The sequence below is a fragment of the Apodemus sylvaticus genome, chromosome 3 (assembly GCF_947179515.1).
Source record: "Apodemus sylvaticus chromosome 3, mApoSyl1.1, whole genome shotgun sequence".
In the NCBI taxonomy this organism is placed as follows: Eukaryota; Metazoa; Chordata; class Mammalia; order Rodentia; family Muridae; genus Apodemus; species Apodemus sylvaticus.
Window position 1 is genome coordinate 149644193 of NC_067474.1, and position 20126 is coordinate 149664318.

General features: G+C 51.3%; 1 protein-coding gene across 1 annotated transcript; it reads left to right on the forward strand.

The window, feature by feature from the left end:
* The first annotated feature begins 1526 nt into the window (after positions 1 to 1526).
* Id3 (inhibitor of DNA binding 3) lies at positions 1527 to 3164 on the forward strand. The gene is made up of 3 exons (XM_052177768.1): positions 1527 to 1894; positions 2011 to 2093; positions 2651 to 3164. Exons 1-2 carry the CDS (start codon positions 1595 to 1597, stop codon positions 2068 to 2070), a joined length of 360 nt encoding a protein of 119 aa, XP_052033728.1. The 5' UTR covers positions 1527 to 1594; the 3' UTR covers positions 2071 to 2093; positions 2651 to 3164.
* The last annotated feature ends 16962 nt before the right edge of the window (positions 3165 to 20126 follow it).

Genomic DNA, 20126 nt, shown 5'->3' on the forward strand with positions numbered 1-20126 from the left:
AAGATTATCAGAAGATAACCAGTAAATAGCTTAGCTGTCCGATTGAACCTAGGGCTCTGGCTCCCTAGACCGATGTCCTTCCAACTATTGGAAGTGTCCCAGCTCAGAGGTCCCATTGTCCTGTTGACCAATGCCACACACTACTAAATACTTAATTGTTTCCTGTGTTAATCTTGTCCCCAGACATTGTGAGAGTGTGGAGAGCAGGAGCCTCTGTTTCATGTGAAGCAACCCCATAAATATTTACCAGGCTGATTGATTAAGAAAGCAATCGTGGCTGCGAAACCCCACCTGTTCTCTTCCAAGATGGAAACCAGAATTTTGGAACTGCAGAGGAGGCTTCAGGGTCTGGGAAGCAGAGACAGGCAAAGAATAGAGTGCACTGTCCTTTTGCAATATGGGACTGCCTGCCTGCTGGCTCCTCTCCGGCTCTCTCAGATGGTGGTTGGGACTACTTCAGCGGGGCTAGGAATAATCATGTCCAGGTGGCTGCCCTTCCACAGCAGGGACAGACAATGCGGCGACGAAATTGCTCTCGTTTTCTGCACACACTGTGCAAAGGGTGCAAAGGGAGGGAGAGGCTGTGCAAAACGAGGCAGCAAAAGCTAGGCAGCTGACCCATCTGGTGTATGTATGCGCGTGGACCTTCTAAACGGGGTCGCGCGGCCAGCAATCCTTCCAGTCCCCCATATTTGAAACCTTGTCCAAAATTCTAACCAAATTCTCTTCCATATCACAACTGAGCATGTATTTAGTTCCTTAAGGCATTCGCCGTGCAAACGGTCCACGCCTTTTCTTTCTCTGTGGAAAAGGACTGGATCCAGGCTGCTTTCTTCTCTCTCTTACCCCCTTTCCCCCTGTTGCTCAAATACATAGTGTTCTTTGCTAAGTCCTCCCCTTCCCTCCTCCTCCTGCAATCTCAGCGCCTAGCCCAAGTCTGTTTTCTTCATTGTAACCTCAGCTTCACCGCAATTAATTTTTTCCCCCTCTGGTCACAAGATAATTCCTGACGCCAGTGAGTCTGGAGGTCAGACGAGCAGCAAATTGGGGAACAAGGCGGCACTAATTCCTTACAAGTTTCCCTTGAAAATTCTTGAGAGAGAGAGAGAGAGAGAGAGAGAGAGAGAGAGATCTTTAGTTGTTCAAGGGATTTATGACCTCAGAACTGTGGGTTCGAACCAGTATTGGACAGGGCGGGGGTTGGGGACTTCAGAGTACTTGGGCGCCTCCAGAAAAGGCAAATTCTTAAAAGTTAATGGTTTTAACTGATTTTTTTTTTTTTTTTCAAATCTGTGCTGGCTCCAGAGCCCCGCCTCTCCCCGGTATCAGCGCTTCCTCATTCCTCGCATCCGAGGCTCAGCGGTCCTCGGCGTCAGACCAGCCTAAGGAAGCCTGTTAGCAATTTAAACCCACTGTGAACGCCCAGGGCCAGGGAGGCGGTGCCAAGGGCGGGCAGGGGTGGAGTCTTGGCGGCCTGTTTTGAATAAGGGGGTGTGTCCTAGCGCGGACTCCATAAGAGCCGGCCGCTGCAGGCGTGCGCGCACTGTTTGCTGCTTTAGGTGGCTTTTTCCCATCTTAAACTTTACTCTCCAACATGAAGGCGCTGAGCCCTGTGCGCGGCTGCTACGAGGCGGTGTGCTGCCTGTCGGAACGTAGCTTGGCCATTGCGCGAGGTCGCGGTAAGAGCCCATCGGCCGAGGAGCCTCTTAGCCTCTTGGACGACATGAACCACTGCTACTCGCGTCTGCGGGAACTGGTGCCGGGAGTCCCACGAGGCACTCAGCTTAGCCAGGTGGAAATCCTGCAGCGTGTCATAGACTACATCCTCGACCTTCAGGTGGTCCTGGCAGAGCCGGCGCCCGGACCCCCGGACGGTCCGCATCTCCCGATCCAGGTGCGAGAGGGAGCCAGACCAGGCTGCTCTGAGCGTGCGGGGCAGGGATGCTGCGGGTCTTCCCCATCACGTCCCCGAATACCTTAGCTAACTCGTCTCTTATCCTTCTTTCACAGACAGCTGAGCTCACTCCGGAACTTGTGATCTCCAAGGACAAGAGGAGCTTTTGCCACTGACCCGGTCGTCCTGGCACCTCCCGGTAAGTTAACCGACGCGGGCGAGGAGGGAGGCTTGCATGGGAGATCCTGCCTTTGACAGAACATTGTAAGGCTTAGGGTTCAATCAGTTTAGGGGAAAGCCAAGCCACCGAGAGGCAAAAGACTTATCTATGTTAGAATAAACATTTATGTTTATTAATGATAGACATTATTAGTTATGTCTATTAGACATAGTTAGAATAAACGGCAGAACCAATGTCAATATCACGTGCATTCCTAAGTCACGCTGCCTCTGTTCATCCCGGGTGGCCGGAGCCCAGGGCAAGTGGGCGCGCGGGTCGCACCAAATGAGTCTTTCAGTAAAGGGAGCCGCCCCCCCCCTTTCCACTAGTGTTATTTTTAAGCGGGAGGGGGAGTGGCGACTCCGCCTGTGGTCCTTTGGCGCCAACTGGGTGGAGGCAGTGTGGGGCGCGGAGTTATCAGCTGGAGGTAGAGACCGAGTTTCCTCCCTGGCGCCGGCCAGTCTGCGGCATCCTCCGCCTGGGCGCGCTCGGCGGAAACTGACGGCTCCCTCGCTCTTCTCTCCTCCCCCGCCCAGAACGCAGGTGCTGGCGCCCGTTCCGCTTGGGACCCTGGGACTCTGGGACCCTCTCTCCAGCCGGAAGCCTGAGGGCATGGATGAGCTACGATCTTGCCCAGCCCTCTTCACTTAAACCCTGAACTCATGCCTCGAGGCTGGACCTGGAGCCCCGAGAGCGAAGGACTGACTTGGGTGGCCCGAAGAGCTAGCACTCGCTCGTCAGCAGCTGGGCAACGTCACTCTGTCCCCCACTCTGAATCAAGTCTTAAAGACTGGCTTTTCCGAGAATGGGGTGTCGAGAAGGGTGTGGGGGGATGCGAGTGGCTGCCCTGCACACTGCCAAGGCAGCGTTAAGAGCTGGTCTTCTGGTTCCCTTGGAGAAAGGTAGCTCTGCTGCCCTGATTATGAACTCTATAATAGAGTATATAGCTTTTGTACCTTTTTTACAGGAAGGTGACTTTCTGTAATCATGTGATGTATATTAAACTTTTTATAAAAGTTAACATTTTGCATAATAAACCATTTTTGAACACTTTGTGTATGACATCTTGCGCCATCTCCTAGGGGCTTGGGACGAGCAGATCTGCATACCCTTTTAAGGATTCGAAAGTTCCCAGCTGAAGCTGAGGGGGGTAGGGTGGCTTGGTAGGAAGGGCTCCAGTTGGAATCCCCAAATCCATTGGAGGTTGAAAGCAAGGATCTGTGATCCTACCCGCTCAATTACAGGAGCCTCTCCGACTCCTACGAGCCAGCAAGTCAAAATCTTTTTATTTTCCCCCTTCAGTCCCTTGAAACTTTGCAGCAGCTCTTAGATGCTGCAAATTATTGGGCATACCTTCCAGGTTCCTTGGGGTCAAGTGTAGGGAGGGAACATTTCGTATGTGAATAAACGACTTCCTCCACTACCTTCATGCTTTCTGATCTGGTTTCCTCCCAGACTAAAAAATTGGGAAAAAGGAACCGTGGGGTGTGGGGGTGAGGTATAGTGATTGTACTTTAATTCCAGCACTTGTGAGGCACACAGATCTCTTTGAGTTTGAAATCAAGCGATATATAGTGAGTTCCAGGACTGGCCAGAGCTATGCAGTAAGACCCTGTGTAGAAAAACCAAACCCACAGTCTTTCCTCAGATCCACAGCCACTTTTCAGGGTGCAGGCTTGCTGGGCAACACTCTTAAGTTCCCTTAGTGTTCAGTGAACTTTGACCTGGGATTTTGAGGATAGTGAGTAGTAAGTATTGTGGTTGGCAGGAATAGGACCTTAGACTGGCCATTTTTTGGGGGTCAGGCCTGGGAGTTGGGCAAAAGGCCCCATCGATCCACCCCCACCCAACACGTTCCCGCCCAGGTGGGCTGCGTCTGGCCCCCTTCTTCACAGGACTGCTGTTTATAGGACCTCATCTGTGTCGGCCTTGGCATGCGTTACTTCTGTTTCATAACATTACCCTCTGCATTAACCCTAGTGAGCTTTCTGGGGTGAAACGGGGTCGTGGGGAGGGGAGGAGGAGCAACCTCTTTGCCAGTTTAGTTTTTTAACCTGTTCTGGGACCTGGTTTCCTTCTGATGAGCCGATGGAAGATAGGACCATCCTTCAGAAATCACACATGAAATTTTGTGGAGTAGTAACAGACCTCCCACCTTCTGGAGGTCCTGTTTCCACGTAAGAAAACTTTGCCTTAAATTTACCACTCTAGTGGCATCCATCTTGGTTGGGCTGTGTGTTTAAGGTATGCTATGTTCTCTGAAGATAGCCCATCAAGCATGAAAATCCTGGATTGGCTGAATACTGCAGGCTACAGGCTACGCCTCCAGCAAGCCAGTTTCCACATTTGTACGGGGCACGGTTCTGAGGGGGGGGGGTCTGCCTTCTGCTCACTTAGAAGGATTGAAAGCTTCAGTAGGCAAGCCTCTTCTCTCTGAGCCCAGCTGCCTCCAAGGACCGAAGATAATGATGGGAAACTTCTTTGAAATGCATCACACACCTACGAGGAGGCATTATTAAGCTAATTCCAAGGAAATTGCTTGTCAAGACTCCCAGGGCTGAGCAGTTCAGGTGGCCGGGACAAAAGCTTAGACCATCTCGCCAATCCATTAGTCATTAGAAACTGAAAGCAGTTTAGCCCTAGGTCAGAAACCTCTGAGTTAGTCTGCTGTTGTAATCATTTAGGGGCGTGCCTACCAGGTGCTCTGGTCCATTTCATCCTAATCTTTTTTTCTAATCAGCAAGGTGTGTATCTTGAATAGGTTGATCAAGGTCACAGCAAGGAAGTGGGAGAAGGTCTTTAGGAAAGCCAGCTTCCTGTAGCATCAAAGTCCGGGTCCTCATGCTCTATTTCAGTCAACTGATTCTTGAGTGGGGCACAAATTAGCCCAGTAAGAGCTTGTTGGGGGGAAAAAAACCCCACGAAGGTTACCTTAGTTCTGCATGAAACAGGATGGTACATCCCTTAAAATTGTATGGTTCGGATATAAAAGACCACACATGAAATATCATCCTGGCTCTCCTTGAACTATGCAATTTAGAGTCCTGAGCTGATCTCGCAGTTCTGAAGCACACACACGCATGCTTGCACACACATGTGTTAGCGTATGGGCACACAATTCCTAAGTGACCAAGCAGGGATTCAGATTCACATCCGCGACACTTGCAATGGTGGCCTTCCGAGTAGTTATGGCAGTCCGTGGTCACCACTCTTTCCCAGCCCCTCCCCCGTCTACACCCTTAAAACTTCTTTCGCTCCCTTTCCCGCAAAACTACAGCTCTACCCCCACGAGCCCGCCTCCAGGCGAGAAGCGGCACGGCGGCGCCAGGGCAGGGCTGAGAGTCTCGGCCCACGTGGTCCAGCGCTGGGAGGGCGGGGCTGAGTCGGGGCCCCGCCCTCGCCCCGCCCCCCGGCTCGCTGCCCGCGCTCCCCCCGCCCCCCGCGGGCCCTGGGGGCCGCTCGCAGGTGTTCGCTGGCGCCCGGATGTCTGAGCTCTGGCTCCACTCTGGCTCCGGCTCCCTCCGCAGCCTGCGGGCGGGGCTTGCAGCCCATCCGGAGCCTCGCGGCGCCCCCGCTGCTCTGCCAGCAGCGAGGCTTGCAGCTTCCAAGCCGGCCTGGGGGAGCCCGCTCCCCCCCCCCAAACACACATACACACACACACACACACACGCCCGGCCGAGTCACTGACCCCACTGCCTCTCGCGCTGTCCAGATCGGCGCCCGGGCCGCTGCAGCATTAGCCGCACCCCCACCCGCGTTTGTTTCCTGGCTCGGCCCCGGAGGCCGCCTGCATCGCACCCCGCTCCTTCCTTCCTTCATTCTTTCAGGCAGCGCACATTCCTCGGGCGGCTGCGACGTGCCCTGCGCGAGGCTTTGCCGACCTTCCGAGAGTGGCCTCGGGCCACCAGGCTTCCCTGTCCTCCCTTCCCAACCCCGCCCGAAGCTGGCCGTGACTCCCTACTTCAGAGTTCTCTCCTTATTCTCCCTCCTCCCTCCGGTGAGGATTCAGCCCAGAGCCAAAGCTAAGGGGTCCTTGTTGTAATTATGACGGGGTCAGTCTGCAAGCCCCACTGATGGGTCAGAGAGTGGCCCGAACTGGGGTTCCAGCTAGCTTTGGTAATAGTTTGTGGCCTGGCCTCATGGACTAGATGTGAGGCCAGAATAAGGGGACCTGGAGAGCAAGATTTGGGGGTTGCCTTTGACAAGCTAGCTATGTTAAGGAGGGGCAGTTTTCTGTAAGCTCCTCCCCTGACTCAGAGTTACATCCCTCCCTTACCTTAGCCACCCGTGTTGGCCTTCCTGCTGGAGACACCTCTCTCCTCACCAGCATTTTGCTATTCTGAGCCACATGTCATAGGCCTAAGCCTCCTTGGGCCTGAAGCCCTAATTGTCAATAGAAACCCATCTTGACCAGGGTAGGAAGGGTTATCACCCAAGAGCCTTGTGTGGGGTGCAGTTCCTCCCAATACCTTTTCCCATCTGTTCACAAGTCTAAAGCCTGTCAGGAATAGAAAGCACACCCCCCCACACACACACACACAGAATTGACATGTGGCCTGTTGAGAGACATCCAGCAAGTTAAAGGTCAAGACTCTTAAGTTGTGTCACGTGCCTAGCATCAGGAGACTGAGGCAGGAGGATCCTGAGTTTAAAGTCAGTCTAGGATATGAAGCAAGAACTAATCTTAAAAATAAAGATAAGGGGTGGAGAGGTGGCTCACAGGTTTAAAAGCCTGGTCTTCCTTCCAGAAAGCCAGAGTTTGGTTCCCAGCACTCACTGCAGATCCAGAGGACCCGGCGCCCTCTTGTGGTCGCCCTGGGCATGCACACATCTCCCACACAGATAATGAAAATAAGTCTCTAAAATAAATAGAGAAATGGAGTCAGCTGTGGCGATGAATACCTGTTATCCCTATACTTGGAAGGCAGAGGTAGAAAGGTCAAGAATTCAAGGCCATCTTCCACTACATTGAGAACTGGAGGCCAAGTCCAGCGGATTAAAGGAGTTAGCTGGCAACCCGAGGAATTGAACCCGAGTTCAATTCCTCTCACTCCCACAAGTGAGTCCTCTGATCCTACATGCATGCCGCAGCCTGCACACGCCCCAAACACACTCATACATAGTCCACTTCACACAGTCAGAGGCCAGTCTGAGCAACCGAAGGCACCATCTCAAAAAGTTACAAAACCGCCAGGCGGTGGTGGTGCACGCCTGTAATCCCAGCACTTGGGAGGCAGAGGCAGGCAGATTTCTGAGTTCGAGGCCAGCCTGGTCTACAGAGTGAGTTCCAGGACAGCCAGGGCTATACAGAGAAACCCTGTCTCAAAAAAACAAACCAAACAAGCAAGCAAACAAACAAAAAACAACAAAAACCCCAAAACAAAAACAAACAAACAAACAAAAGCTACAAAAGAACAATGGCTGGGGGGGTTGCTGGAGATATGGCTCAGTGGTTAAGAGCACTGGCTGCTCTCCCAGAGGTCCTGAGTTCAATTCCCAGCAACTACATGGTGGCTCACAACTGCCCATAACTCCAATTCCAGGGGATCCAACACTCTTGCACAGATATACATTCAGGCAAAACACCCAGGCGCATAAAATAAACAAATTATTTTGAAAAAAAGCAGTGGACAGAAAAAGCTGAATGATCTAAGTATAAAAGACAAAGTCTGAGCGCAAGGGAGGCAGACAGATCTGAGTTTGAGACCAGCCTGGTCCACCGAGTGAGTTAGCCAGGGCTACACAGAGAAACCCTGTCTCGAGAAGCCAAAAGAAGAAAAAAGGCTTGAGCCCAAACCTCCTAGATTTGAATCTAGGTCTCCTTCCAGCCACAGAGGCACCCCTGAGTCAGCAGGGGGTCATTATTATTCCTGCTTTGGGGGATGAGGGTGTGCTGGAGTCTTGCCAAGCCAAGGACTTTGCCCACAGCTCTTGGAGAGCAACTGCCCGGGCCTGCTGGAAGGCGCAGCCCTTCAGAGGCTCTGGAAGAGGGTGGTCAGGAGGGCGCTAGTCCTCTGCCCCTGCCCTGCACCTTCCCTGCCTTCCAGGAACAATGAGAGTGAAGGGAGACCATGCTGGCCCTCGGAGCTGGGAGGGAGGGAAGGACTGTGAGGACCGCGCAGGCGACTGGGCTGCGTTCTTACAGACGCAGACGGAACTCATTACCCTACAGCAAGGTGGTCGCTGGCCAGCTGGCAGTGGGTGGGTTTGGGGCTAGAAGAGTGTATGACATGAAGGTACTTACGGCCCAGCTGAGTCCCCAGGATAACTCACCCACTCAGTGACCCTGCTTCTTACTGAGCCCAGTTTGGTTTTCAGCCTCTGTTCTTTCCCTCGTCCCAACAAATGGCTTTAAGACACAGGCCTCTGTGCCCTGTGCCAAGCCCCTGTAGGTTATGGGGGAGATTTGGGGGGGGGGGCACCACTACTGACAAATACATCCTCCCAGGCTCGCACCCAGATCCTCATTGGGGCTGGAGGTCCTGTGGGTCTGTCAGCGCGTCCAGATGTGTGACGTTCTGCTCTATTCCTGATCTCTTGGTTTTCTCCCAGGACTTATCCTAGTGGGAGGTCCTAAACCTGCCAATCACCTCTTCCACTGCAGATGCGACTGCATAGACAGGAAAGTCAAGATATTGTCCAAAAGAGCGCGTTAGGGGTGCACAGCACTACCTGGCAACACAGTCTGAGGGAGGGGCGTGTCCTCCATCTCGCTCCGTGAGGTTGCGTGACCCTACGCTATTGGGGTTAGTGCCTGGTGTTTGCCATCTGCAGTGCTTTGGAATTTTCTCACAGCTTGGGGACCCAGCTGAGCAGTGGCCGGTTGACCCTTCACACCGTTCGTTCCCAGCGTCTTCAAGTAAAAAGAGAAGGAGCTTTTACTTAAAACTTTGAGACTGGGAAGATGGCTCAGGTAGAAAAGAGCCTACCATGCAGGCATTGGGAACCTGAGATTGGTCTCCAGCGCTCACATAAAAAGCCGGTGCGGCAGCAGCCCGTGCAGCAGCAGCCGGTGCCTGTAATCTCAGGAGCATGGAAGGAAGGGACCGGGTGACCCCGGGGGTTACTGGTGAGCCATTTTAGCCCAGTCCCTGAGCTCCAGGCTCAGTGAGAGCCTCTGTCTCAAGATAGAAGTTGCTCATCAATGGAGGAAAATGCTGGACTGGTGCGCTGATTGTACGTGACGACACGTGTAAGCTCCTGGCACTTGATGGGCCCTGGGTGACCCCACCCGGGGTCTGCGGGGTGTAGTGTCGCACTCCCCGACAGGGCTGCTCCCCAGCTCCTTAGGCACTGCTGGTAGCAGAACTCAGCACCTCAGGACCACCTGCCTACCCAGCCTGTGCTCTCCGCAGCTGCACAGCCCATCCAGGCGAGCAGACCGGGACGTCAGGAACAAACTGGGAGCGCAGGGAAGCCGTCAGCGGGGACTCCACTCCTGGGCTCTGACCCCCTGGGCAAACTACTTAACCTCTCTGTGTCTGAGGTGCCTTTCTGCCATCCCGTGAGAAGAAACCGAGTCCCAGAGTAAATGATGAGTTAGGCAAGGTCATATAGAAAAGGAATACACCACAGAGTAGACATGAAAAGCCAGACTCTGGGGGTCAGGGACCAGAATGCCTGGTCTGGTGACCCGTTCACTCTGAGCAGCCTCATAGTTCACTGTGGAAGCCAGAGAAGTCTAGGAGAGGCTACTTCTCTTCCTCCCTGCCCCGTCCTCCCCTCCCTACTCTCCTTCCTACCCCGCCCCCCTTCTCTTCTTCCCAGGATCCTCTCCCTCTCTATATATAGCCAAAAATGGCCTCGAACTTTTTTTTTTAAAAATGTGTTTATTTGTACTATAAGTGTGTAAGTGTTCGGCCGGCACTGTGCCTGGGCATCACATTCATGCAGTGTCTGAGGAGGCCACAAGAGGGCACCAGTGTCCACCCAACTGGAGTTACAGACAGCTGTGAGCGGCCCTGTGGTTGCTGGGAATGGAACCTGAGTCCTCAGGAAGAGTCGCCAGTGCTCAGACAGTTGAGCCATCTCTCCAGCCCTGACCTTGAAGATCTGGCCCTCCTGCCTCCACTCCTAAGTGCTAAGTCACAACATGCACCATCATACCCAGATTCTTCCTCCTCCTCCTTCTTCCTCCTCCTTCTCCTCCTCTTCCTCCTCTTCCTCCTTCTCCTCTTCTTCAGCATCCACCACCCCATCACCACCATCATCACCATCATCATCATCACCACCACCACCACCACCATCATCACCATCATCTAAGGGTGTGTTTGTGTTTGGGCACGTGTAGGCCACAGCCTGTGAATAGATGTCAGAGAACAGCTTGCAGGAGTCAGTTCTCTTCTTCTACCAAGTGAGTCCCAGGAAACGAACTCAAGTCACTGGGCTTGGTGGCAGACACCTTTACCTAGTGAGCCGTCTTACAGGCCCATGCCTGGTATGCATGTTGGCCTTTGGAAGGTAAGCACTTAGCCCACTGAGTTCCACCCTAACCTGTTTATCACCCTCACTAATGACTCTGTGAAAACTTCTGATTGAACAAGTGATGCTTAATACAGATATTCAAGTTTTTTGTTTGTTTGTTGTTTTATGAGACAGGGTTTCTCTGTGCATCCCTGGGTGTCCTAGAACTCACTCTGTAGACCAGGCTGGCCTCGAACTCATAGATCCACCTGCCTCTGCCTCCCAAGTGTTGGGATTAAAGGCGTGCGCCACTGTGGCCTGGCCAGATATTCTAATATTTGTGTATTAAATTCCTGTGCATTGTAGACTTCCCCATGTACTGGCTATGTGCATTTGGAAATATGGCTTAGTTATTTCTGTCCCCGGTATCTATATCTTAACAACGGGAGCAATAGTAGTTTCTCTTACTGAGGACTGTGAGGACCACCAGTTAACATATGGTACCTAAGAACTGTCCTCCCTCCCTCCTTCCCTCCCTCCTTCTTCCTCCACTCCACCTGGCTGTCATCCACTATCTCAGAAGCCAGGAGAGGTCTCTGTTCCCAAACATTCTGTAGCCATCTGTGTTGTGTCTTCGTGTAAAAAAAAATGTGGCATCTCTTTTCTCTTTAAGCTAAACTGACATCTCAGGAAGATATACCAGATTTTTATCACATGGTTTTTGTGAGACCCGGCACCAGGTCAGCTTCACACGGCCACACAAGTGCCTGCATGACACATACTGCAGACACACGTGCTCTGAGAAGCCTGAGCCAGGCGGAGCGAGGCAAAGTGGCCACGCCCAGCCCTGCCCAGCCCTGCCCGTCCCTCCTTGCCGTGCAGTCTGCAAAAGACTTCATCTCTCTCAGACTTAGTTTTCTGGTCTCACCTAGGAAAAGGGCTCATGGTCTCCGCATCCGGGGTTGTTGTGTGTGTGTGTGTGTGTGTGTGTGTGTGTGTGTGTAGTGTTGAGGGTTGAACCCACAGTCTGCTGCATGCAAAGCAAGCGTTCTACCATTGAGTCGAATCTCCAGTCCCTTTCCTGTTCTTGCACGGTCTACAGAAAACGTAGAGAATTCCTGACTCAGAGATTGCCCTGCGCCCAGCAATGCAGAACTCTTAGGCATCTGGTTTGTTTTTAGTTGAGTAAAAATTGTTTGAAGAGGGCCAGAGAGATGGCTCAGTGGTTAAGAGCACTGACTGCTCTTCCGAAGGTCCTGAGTTCAAATCCCAACAACCACATGGTGGCTCACAACCATCTGTAATGAGATCTGACACCCTCTTCTGGAGTGTCCGAAGACAGCTACAGTGTACTTACACATAAATAAATAAATCTTTAAAAAAAATTGTTTGAAGAGAATGTGGCTAAGGTCTACGTGCCTCACATGAACATGTCTACCTTTTTACCTCAACACCTCAGTCAAGCCAACGAAAGGCTTTCCCCATAAACTTATTTTATTTCATCCTCAGTTATGAATAAGAAATTAAATATGTCTGGGCAAGAGAAGGAAGACCAGCAAGGCAGGTTTTTTCCACTCTAAAACGGACAGTGTGTGTGTGTGTGTGTGTGTGTGTGTGAATAGCTAATAACTTTCTCTCTTGATTGGGGTTTTTGTTGTTGTCCATGGTGATGGGAATTGAACTAGGGACTCTGGTATGCCAGGCAAGCCCTCTTACCACTAGGCTGTCACCCTAGTGCCCCCCACCTAGTAATTCTGAACCCAGACACAGAGGTGCGCTCTGTAAATCAATCCTAGCGTTCAAGTCGAAGGCAAGAACATCAGCAAAAGGTGCAGCCTGGGCTACAAGAGGGAGGCTTTGTCTCTGCACACCAGAGAAAAGCAAAACCAAGATTATTTTGAGAACTCACTGAAGTGGTGAATGTAAACCTGGGGCGGGGAGAGGGTGGGGAGAGGGCGGAGGGAGGGTGGGGAGAGAGGAGGGAGAGGGCAGGTTCTGCTGCCCCCCACCCCCAGGCTTTCTCAGAGACAGCCCGCCGCGGCTGTGCTTCTGCACTGGTGGTGCAGTGATGAACTCGATAAAGCTAAGGAGAACAGAGTTCATTATTGGACACTTGGTGTGTGTGAGGCTCTGTGCTACACACACACACACACACACACACACACTGGGGTTGACGTGGTAAAGGTGCCTGCTGTGCCAGCCTGGTGACCTGAGTTGGGTCCCACGGTGAGAGGACAGAACTGACTCCTACAACCGGTCTTCTGAGCTTCCTGCGTGCCCTGGCCTTCCTGACAGCACACACGTGGGATTACAAAGGGCAGAGTGTGGATGCGAGTGATCCCTGAGAGCACTTACCTTCTCTTTGCTGATTCCACACTTAAAATGTTTTTGTTTTTTGAAACAGGTTCTTACTCTAGTCTAAGCTAGCCTGGAACTTCCTATGTAGTCCAGGCTAGCCTCATGCTTACAACAATCCTTCTCCCACCTTCCCAAATGCTGAGATTATGGTTATGATCTGCCACCACGTTCCACTTTCTGCTGTCTTTTTTGTGTTTTGTTTTTTAAAGATGTATTTATTTACTTTATGTATGTGAGTACATTGTCACTGTCTTCAGACACCAGAAGAGAGCATCGGACCCCATTACAGGTGGTTGTGAGCTACCATGTGATTGCTGGGAATTGAACTCAGGACCTCTGGAAGAGCAGTCAGTGCTCTTAACCTCTGAGGCATCTCTCCAGCCCTTATTTTTGTTTGTTTGTTTGTTTGTTTGTTTGTTTTGAGGTGGAGCCTCCTGTAGCCTTGTCTATCCTTAAACTCAGCGTGTAGCCAAGGATAACCTTGAGCTGCTAATCCTCCTGCCCGTACTGAGATTGCAGGGTGTACCACCACAGCTGGTTTATGCTGTCCTGGCGATGGAACCCAGGGCTTCATTCATGCGAGGTATGCGCTCGAGCAACAGAGCTACATTTGTAGATATTTGTGTTGGTTTTCCATACAAGGAATCTGTTTTACTTTCTCCTTGTGTGTTTTCCATATGCAGACCAGGTAATTTTTTTTTCTTGAGACTTGTGCATTTGGGGTGCAATCAGTTGGGTGTCACGGTGGTCTGGGCTGAGGGCGTGGCTTCACTGAGCTTGCCTAGCTTGTAGGAGGCCTTGGCTCCATCAGCAGTGCTGCCTCGGTGTATCTATACATCCTCACTTCCTTAACATCAATATGGCTGGAGAGATGGCTCGGTGGTTAAGAGCACTGACTGCTCTTCCAGAGGTTCTGAGGTCAATTCCCAGCAACCACATGGTGGCTCACAACCATCTGTAATGGGTTCTGATGCATTCTTCTGGTGTGTGTCTGAAGACAGCTAACAGTGTATTCACATATATAAAATAAATAAATCTTAAAAAAAAAAAAAGGTAGGCGTGGTGGCACACGCCTGTAATCCCAGCACTTGGGAGGAAGAGGCAGGCAGATTTCTGAGTTCGAAGCCAGCCTGGTCTACAGAGTGAGTTCCAGGACAGCCAGGGCTACACAGAGAAACACAGAGAAATCTCAGAAACAAAACAAAACAAAAAACATTAATATGGAGTTAGTGATCAACTGACCTTAGGCAAGAAGTACCAGGAGTGGGGTACAGTGATGTTAGCTCCCTAACTCCTTCCTTCCCTCCTCTCTATGCACAGCCTCCTTTGGTGAGGTCTAGTCAACTAGGTGACAAAGCCCTCCTGAGCTTCTGTTTCTCCCTCACACAGTGTAGCGCCTTCTGCAACGATTCCCTGCTCTGAGACCCTGGGCCTGCTGCTCAAGTCCCATCTTCTTCAGAAAAGCTCCTTTAGCTTCCATGTCACCAAAGTCTTGACCATCACGTGCACGAGAGAGAAAGAGAGAGAGAGGGAGAGAGAGAGGGAGAGAGGAAACAGGCAAACAGACAGACACAGAGACAAAGAGAGAAAGAGAAACAGAAATCTGGAGAGATGGCTCAGTAGTCAAAAGCACTATACTGTTCTTACAGAGGACCCAAGTTCGGTTCCCAGCACTTACAGGCAGGCAGCTTTACAACTGTAACTCAACAGACTAACTCCAGCCTCTGTGGGCATACACATACATGTAGTTGAAAACAATCACACACACACACACACACACACACACCACCTTTTTAAGGGCACGGTGGCCCTTGCCTTTAATCCCAGCACTCAGGAAGCAGAGGCGGAAGGATCTCGGTGAGTGGGAAGCCAGCCTGGTCTACTTAGTGAGTTTCAGGCCAGGCAGGATGTACAGTGACAACCTGTTTAAAGAAAATAAGAGGGGCTGGAGAGGTTAAGAGCACTGACTGCTCTTTCAGAGGTCCCAAGTTTAATTCCCAGCAACCACATGGTGGCTCACAACCATGGGATATGACGCCCTCTTCTGGCATGTCTGAAGATATAGCTACAGTGTACTCGGATGTTTAAAATTAATAAATCTTAAAAAAAAAAAAGAAAGAAAACAAAGAGCAGGGCTTGGACTGGAAAGACAGCTCGTTTGGAAAAGCAGCTGCTGGGACAACACGAGGACCTGAGTTCAATACCCAGTACCCACGTGGCAGCTCACAACCGTCTGTCACTCTAGGATCCAACAATCTCACACAGATATACGTGCAGGCAAAATATCAATGCACATAAAATAAAGATAGATAGATAGATAGATAGATAGATAGATAGATAGATAGATAGATAGATAGACAGACAGACACCAGGGCAGCATCCTTGTGGTCTCAGCTCTGGGGACCTGGAGCTATAAAGATCATTGGAGCTCGCTGGCCACCTAGTCTTGCTGAGTCAGGTTCTATGAGTGAACCACACTCAAACAAACCCAACCAAACAACCAAACAACCAAACAGAACCCAAAAGACAAGAATCCGTGGGCTGGAGAGATGACTCTGAGTTTAAGTGCATTTGCTCTCGCAGAGGTTCTGTTCCTAGACCTAGATGGTGGCTCCCATCCCATGCCAGGGATTCCCATGCTCTCTCTGACCTCTGCCGGCAACAGGGATTCATGTTGTACAAGTACATTCATAAAGACAAAACACTCAATATACATCACAAAAATTTTAAAAAGCTAAAATTAAAAAAAAAAAAAGGTGGTTGGTAACTGAGGAAAAACATTTAGTGTCAACCACTGGCCTGTACACACACACAGACACACAGACACACAGACACACACACACACACAGATACACACAGACACACAGACACACACACAGTTATATACACCCAAACACACACACACACACAGTCACAGACACATACACAGACACACACAGTCACAGAAACACACACACAGACACACATACTCACAGACACATGTACACACATGCATATGTATGCACATGCACAGACACCCATACACACACAGATATGGACAGATGAATAGACAGACACAGGGACACATAGAGGAAAAAAGAATTATTGCTATTAATCAGATGCCTGGTATCAAAGTAAGACCCTGTGCGCTCTAGACAATGGCTCTCAGACTAAACTACACCCTCAGCCTTCTAAGAACTTTGTATAAGCTCATCGATAAGTTTCACCCCTTAAGGCTTTCTAAGTCCCCAAGTCACAGATGGGCACCTGAGGCCTGGAGAGAGAGTTCTTGGCCAACGCTCTGCCCCAAGGCATGCCTCAGCCTCTCTAGTCCTGGCCTCACTCTGGGCACCTTCCTGTCTGCAGGCTTTGGCCTGACATTTTCTCCAGCAGTTTAATAAAATGGATGTTGTCCTCACGTGTTAAGGGTGCTGAGACTCGGAGAGGTATATAAGTCACCCAGTCACAGTGAGGATGGGAACTGCATCTGGAGCTTACCAAAGATAGCCCCCCTCCAGTGTATGCCTTTTATTTAGTGCCTGGAGGCCTCTAGGTCTTTTTGTTAGGGACCCTTAGGCCTAACTCCCAGGGCCTCTGAACTAACGGAGTCCCTGGTGCAGCACTGTGGTACCCCAAGGCAAGGCCGACTACAAAGGCTGCCCCTTACCCACCTCCTTCAGCCTCAGCAGCTAGGGTCAGGGGGCTCACAGAGAGGGCACACAAGGCCAGGCTGCAGCTATGATCCATCTATAAAGCCCAGCAACCCCCCAGGCCCATTGTCTCCCCAGGAGACAATATAGATAAAGAACCTAGCTTAGTGGGCTTGCTTGCATCAATCTGTAGCCATGGAAACCCCTAGGGAGACAATTCCAAAGCCCTCCCTGTCACCCCCCTACACCCTGCAGCTGTGTCCCAGCCCCCCACTCTCCACCTCCCGCGGGAGGGGAACTGTTGGTAATTGCCGCCCCCCCCCCCCACTGCCACCTCCAAATGGGACACAGCTGGATCCCCCTCAAGCCCCCTCCCCCAGCAGAGCTGATACTGCTGAAGGGTCCTTGGGCCTTAAATTCTAAGCTTAAGGTCGGTTTAAGGTTCCGAGGTGATGAGAAATGCCCTTGATCCCAGGGTCAACTACCGGAGAAAATGGTCAATAGAATCCGCCAACATACTAAGTAACAGCGATAGCGTAGATTTCTGGTGTGTGACTGTCCTCTTGTGGCCAGTCGGTGTAACTGTCAGCAGCCACACTGGAGAGAAAACTGTCTTCCTGGTTATGTAACTACTGTGTTCTGATGCTGGTGCCTGTTAGATCTTATTCTCACCCTGTGGGGTGGGAGTTCTGATCCTACTTATAGAAGCTTAAGCCGAGGCTTCCAGAGAATTCCAAGGGAAAAAAAAACAGGCAGTTAAGAGGGTCAACCTAAACAGCATTAACTCAAAATACAGGCCACAGCTGCTACCTGCCCCAAGGGGGAAATGACCAGGATGGTGGAGTAGGAGGGTCAAGTGGGTTAGAAGGGGAAGCTAAGGTTCTTTCTCCAGGGGTCTGGAGAAGGAAATTCAGGAGAATGTTAGCCTCCGAGGTGACCCCTGACCCTTCCAGGGCCCTGACTCAGTATTTCCCCAGACACACAGAGCTCCAGAGACTGTGTCAGTGGCCTGAAACTATGTCTAGGAACTGGCTCACATCTACTTTCCCTTTGCCTTGTGAGGACTGAGACTGACAGGAAGCACGGAGCTGGAAGAGGAGCACGGAGCTGGATGAGGAGCACGGAGCTGGACGAGGAGCACCTTTAATCTAAAGGGGCAGGCAGAGTGTGTAAGCAGCCGTGCTATGGAATTAGTGCTGGGCTAAGATACAACAGGATGGTGTGAACCACCTGGGGATGGGCATTGGCCATCACCACTCAGCACCAGTGAGATTCCCAAGGCTGTCTGTCCATCCTGGAACTCACAGAGATCCTGCCTCCTCAGGACTAAGAGCTGGAGTGAATTTGTGTACCATCACACCTGTAAGCTATATTTATTTTATGTGTCTGAGTGCCCTATCTGCATGGCAACCTGCATGCCAGAGGAGGGCATCAGATCTAGATCACACTATCGATGGTTGTGAGCCACCATGTGGTTGCTGGGAATTGAACTCAGGACCTCTGGAAGAACAGACAGTGCTCTAAACCGCTGAGCCGCCTCTCCAGCCCCTACACCTGGTTTAAGACTGGCTATCTTAATTCCAAAGAGTTCTGGGCTTATTTTCCCATCTTCACAAGTGAGCTGAGGCTTTCTGAGCCCTCCGCCTAAGACCAATGGCAACTGGGGCCACTTCAGTTATGTCGGGGATTGAACTCTAGGATCAGCTCAGACTGGGCAAGGGCTACACCGGGGCAGGGCACACGCCAGGCTCTGCTGCTCGCCTTGGCCTGGACTCCAGATTTGACCCCAAAGCTTCACTTTTATTCCTCTGAAGCCTTCAGGCACAGCTGTTTGTTTTGTATATTGTTTTGTTTTGTTTTTAATCCTGAGTACTTTGAATCGGGAATGAACACAGAATCCATGACGTTCTCAGTGACTTAACAGGTTAAAAGAAAAGCAACGGACATGGTGAAGCTCTCCTGTAGTCCCACTCTCCTAGTACCCAAGGCAGGAGGGTATCAAGTTTGGGGTCAGCCTGGGCTATACAGTGAGGCCTTATCCAAGAATCAAGAAACCAAGTCTGGTGACACACGTCTGTAATTCCAGCACTCAGGAGGTAGAATCAAGTGATTCAAGAGCTCAAAGCTATCCTGGGCTACATAGAATGTTGGAGGCCAGCCTGGGATAACTGATATCCCATCTCAAAGACATCGGCAAAAAAAAAAAAAGATGAGAGAGAGAAAGACACAGACAGACAGACAGAGCTAGCAAGCACAGGGTGTTTCCCTGGGGCTGGGGGTGAAGAAAGGTTTTAAGCAGAACACTGTGGGTCCCCGAGGAGCAGAGGTGGGAGAGGCAGAGGTGGTTGGGAGAAGTGTGTTGATCAGAACTCGGGGCCAAAATGTGAGGAGGCTGGAGATCAAAGGTGCTGTGGCGTCCCACGGTCCAGCCATGGTGGGGAGCTGCTTGCTAGACCTTACGCCAGAAAGAGACAGGGTGAGGCACTCGTGGACCAGGAGAAGAAAACAGACTGAGCATGGTGCGCCCCAAACTGCTCTAGATACCTCCGTCAGGCACCTCTATTGTTTCTTTCTCTGTCTGACTCTAGACTGGCCTTAAGATGCTGGCAATCCTCCTGCCTCATCCTCCCAAGTGCTGGGATTATGGGCATGAGCCACTAAATCCAGAAAAAGAAAATTTAAAAATAGCCGGGCGGTGGTGGCGCATGCCTTTAATCCCAGCATTCTGGGAGGCAGAGGCAGACGGATTTCTGAGTTCAAGGCCAGCCTGGTCTACAGAGTGAGTTCCAGGACAGCCAGGGCTACACAGAGAAACCCTGTCTCGAAAAACCAAATCCAAAACAAAAACAAACAAAAAATGTTTAAGTTAAATGAATTCTTTGACTATCTCATGCATGCATGTAATGTGTTCTGATTACTTTATTCCCACCTTTTCTCTACCTCCCACTCCCGCCCCTCTCCTCAAGATCAGCAGGGTTTTTTTTTTTCCTCAGTTCTGGAGATAGTAAACGAACGTCTCAAGCGCTCTATCACTGAGCTACATGTGCGGATGGACGGCCCCCTTCCATGTGGGGTCACCTCCACAGGTCCCAACATCTGCGGAAAACATTGTCAGCCTCTGGGAACATCTGGAAAGTATCTGCCCAAACTGGAAGCCAGGGCTTTCCCACCAGGGCCTCGGCCTGCTCTCCTCCATCTACGCATGCACCAGGCGCGGCAGCTGCCCTCTAGATGGCAGCCTACCCCTTTCGCCCGGATCCTTCCTTCAAAGGCACCGAGGAGGAAACCAGGCAAGCCAGGAGGGGCCTTGCAGAGCCCACTGCTCCATGGAAAGGCTCACCAGCAGCGCATCGCCCTCGAACCTGAGAAAACAGAGACTTGAAACCTCGCAGATAGGTGGGAACAGGGCCTGTCACGTGCTCTCCTTCCCTCCTCTGTAAAGAAGACCGGCCCATCCCCAGCAAACGCCGGTCCACGCTCTGTCTGTGTAGATGGCCCATTCCTGGTCCATGCTCTGTCTGTGTGTAGACCGCCCATTCCTGGACTTGCCTTGGTGTCTCACATAAACTAGATCTTATAATATGTAGCCTCGATGTCCAGCATCTTCCGCTTGGCAAAACGG

Excerpts from the sequence above, each read along its gene's own strand:
- Id3 (XM_052177768.1), top strand. The coding sequence starts at position 1,595 with ATGAAGGCGCTGAGCCCTGTGCGCGGCTGCTACGAGGCGGTGTGCTGC. Across the intron at positions 1,895-2,010 it reads GTCCGCATCTCCCGATCCAG|ACAGCTGAGCTCACTCCGGA; the intron begins GTGCGAGAGGGA and ends CTTCTTTCACAG.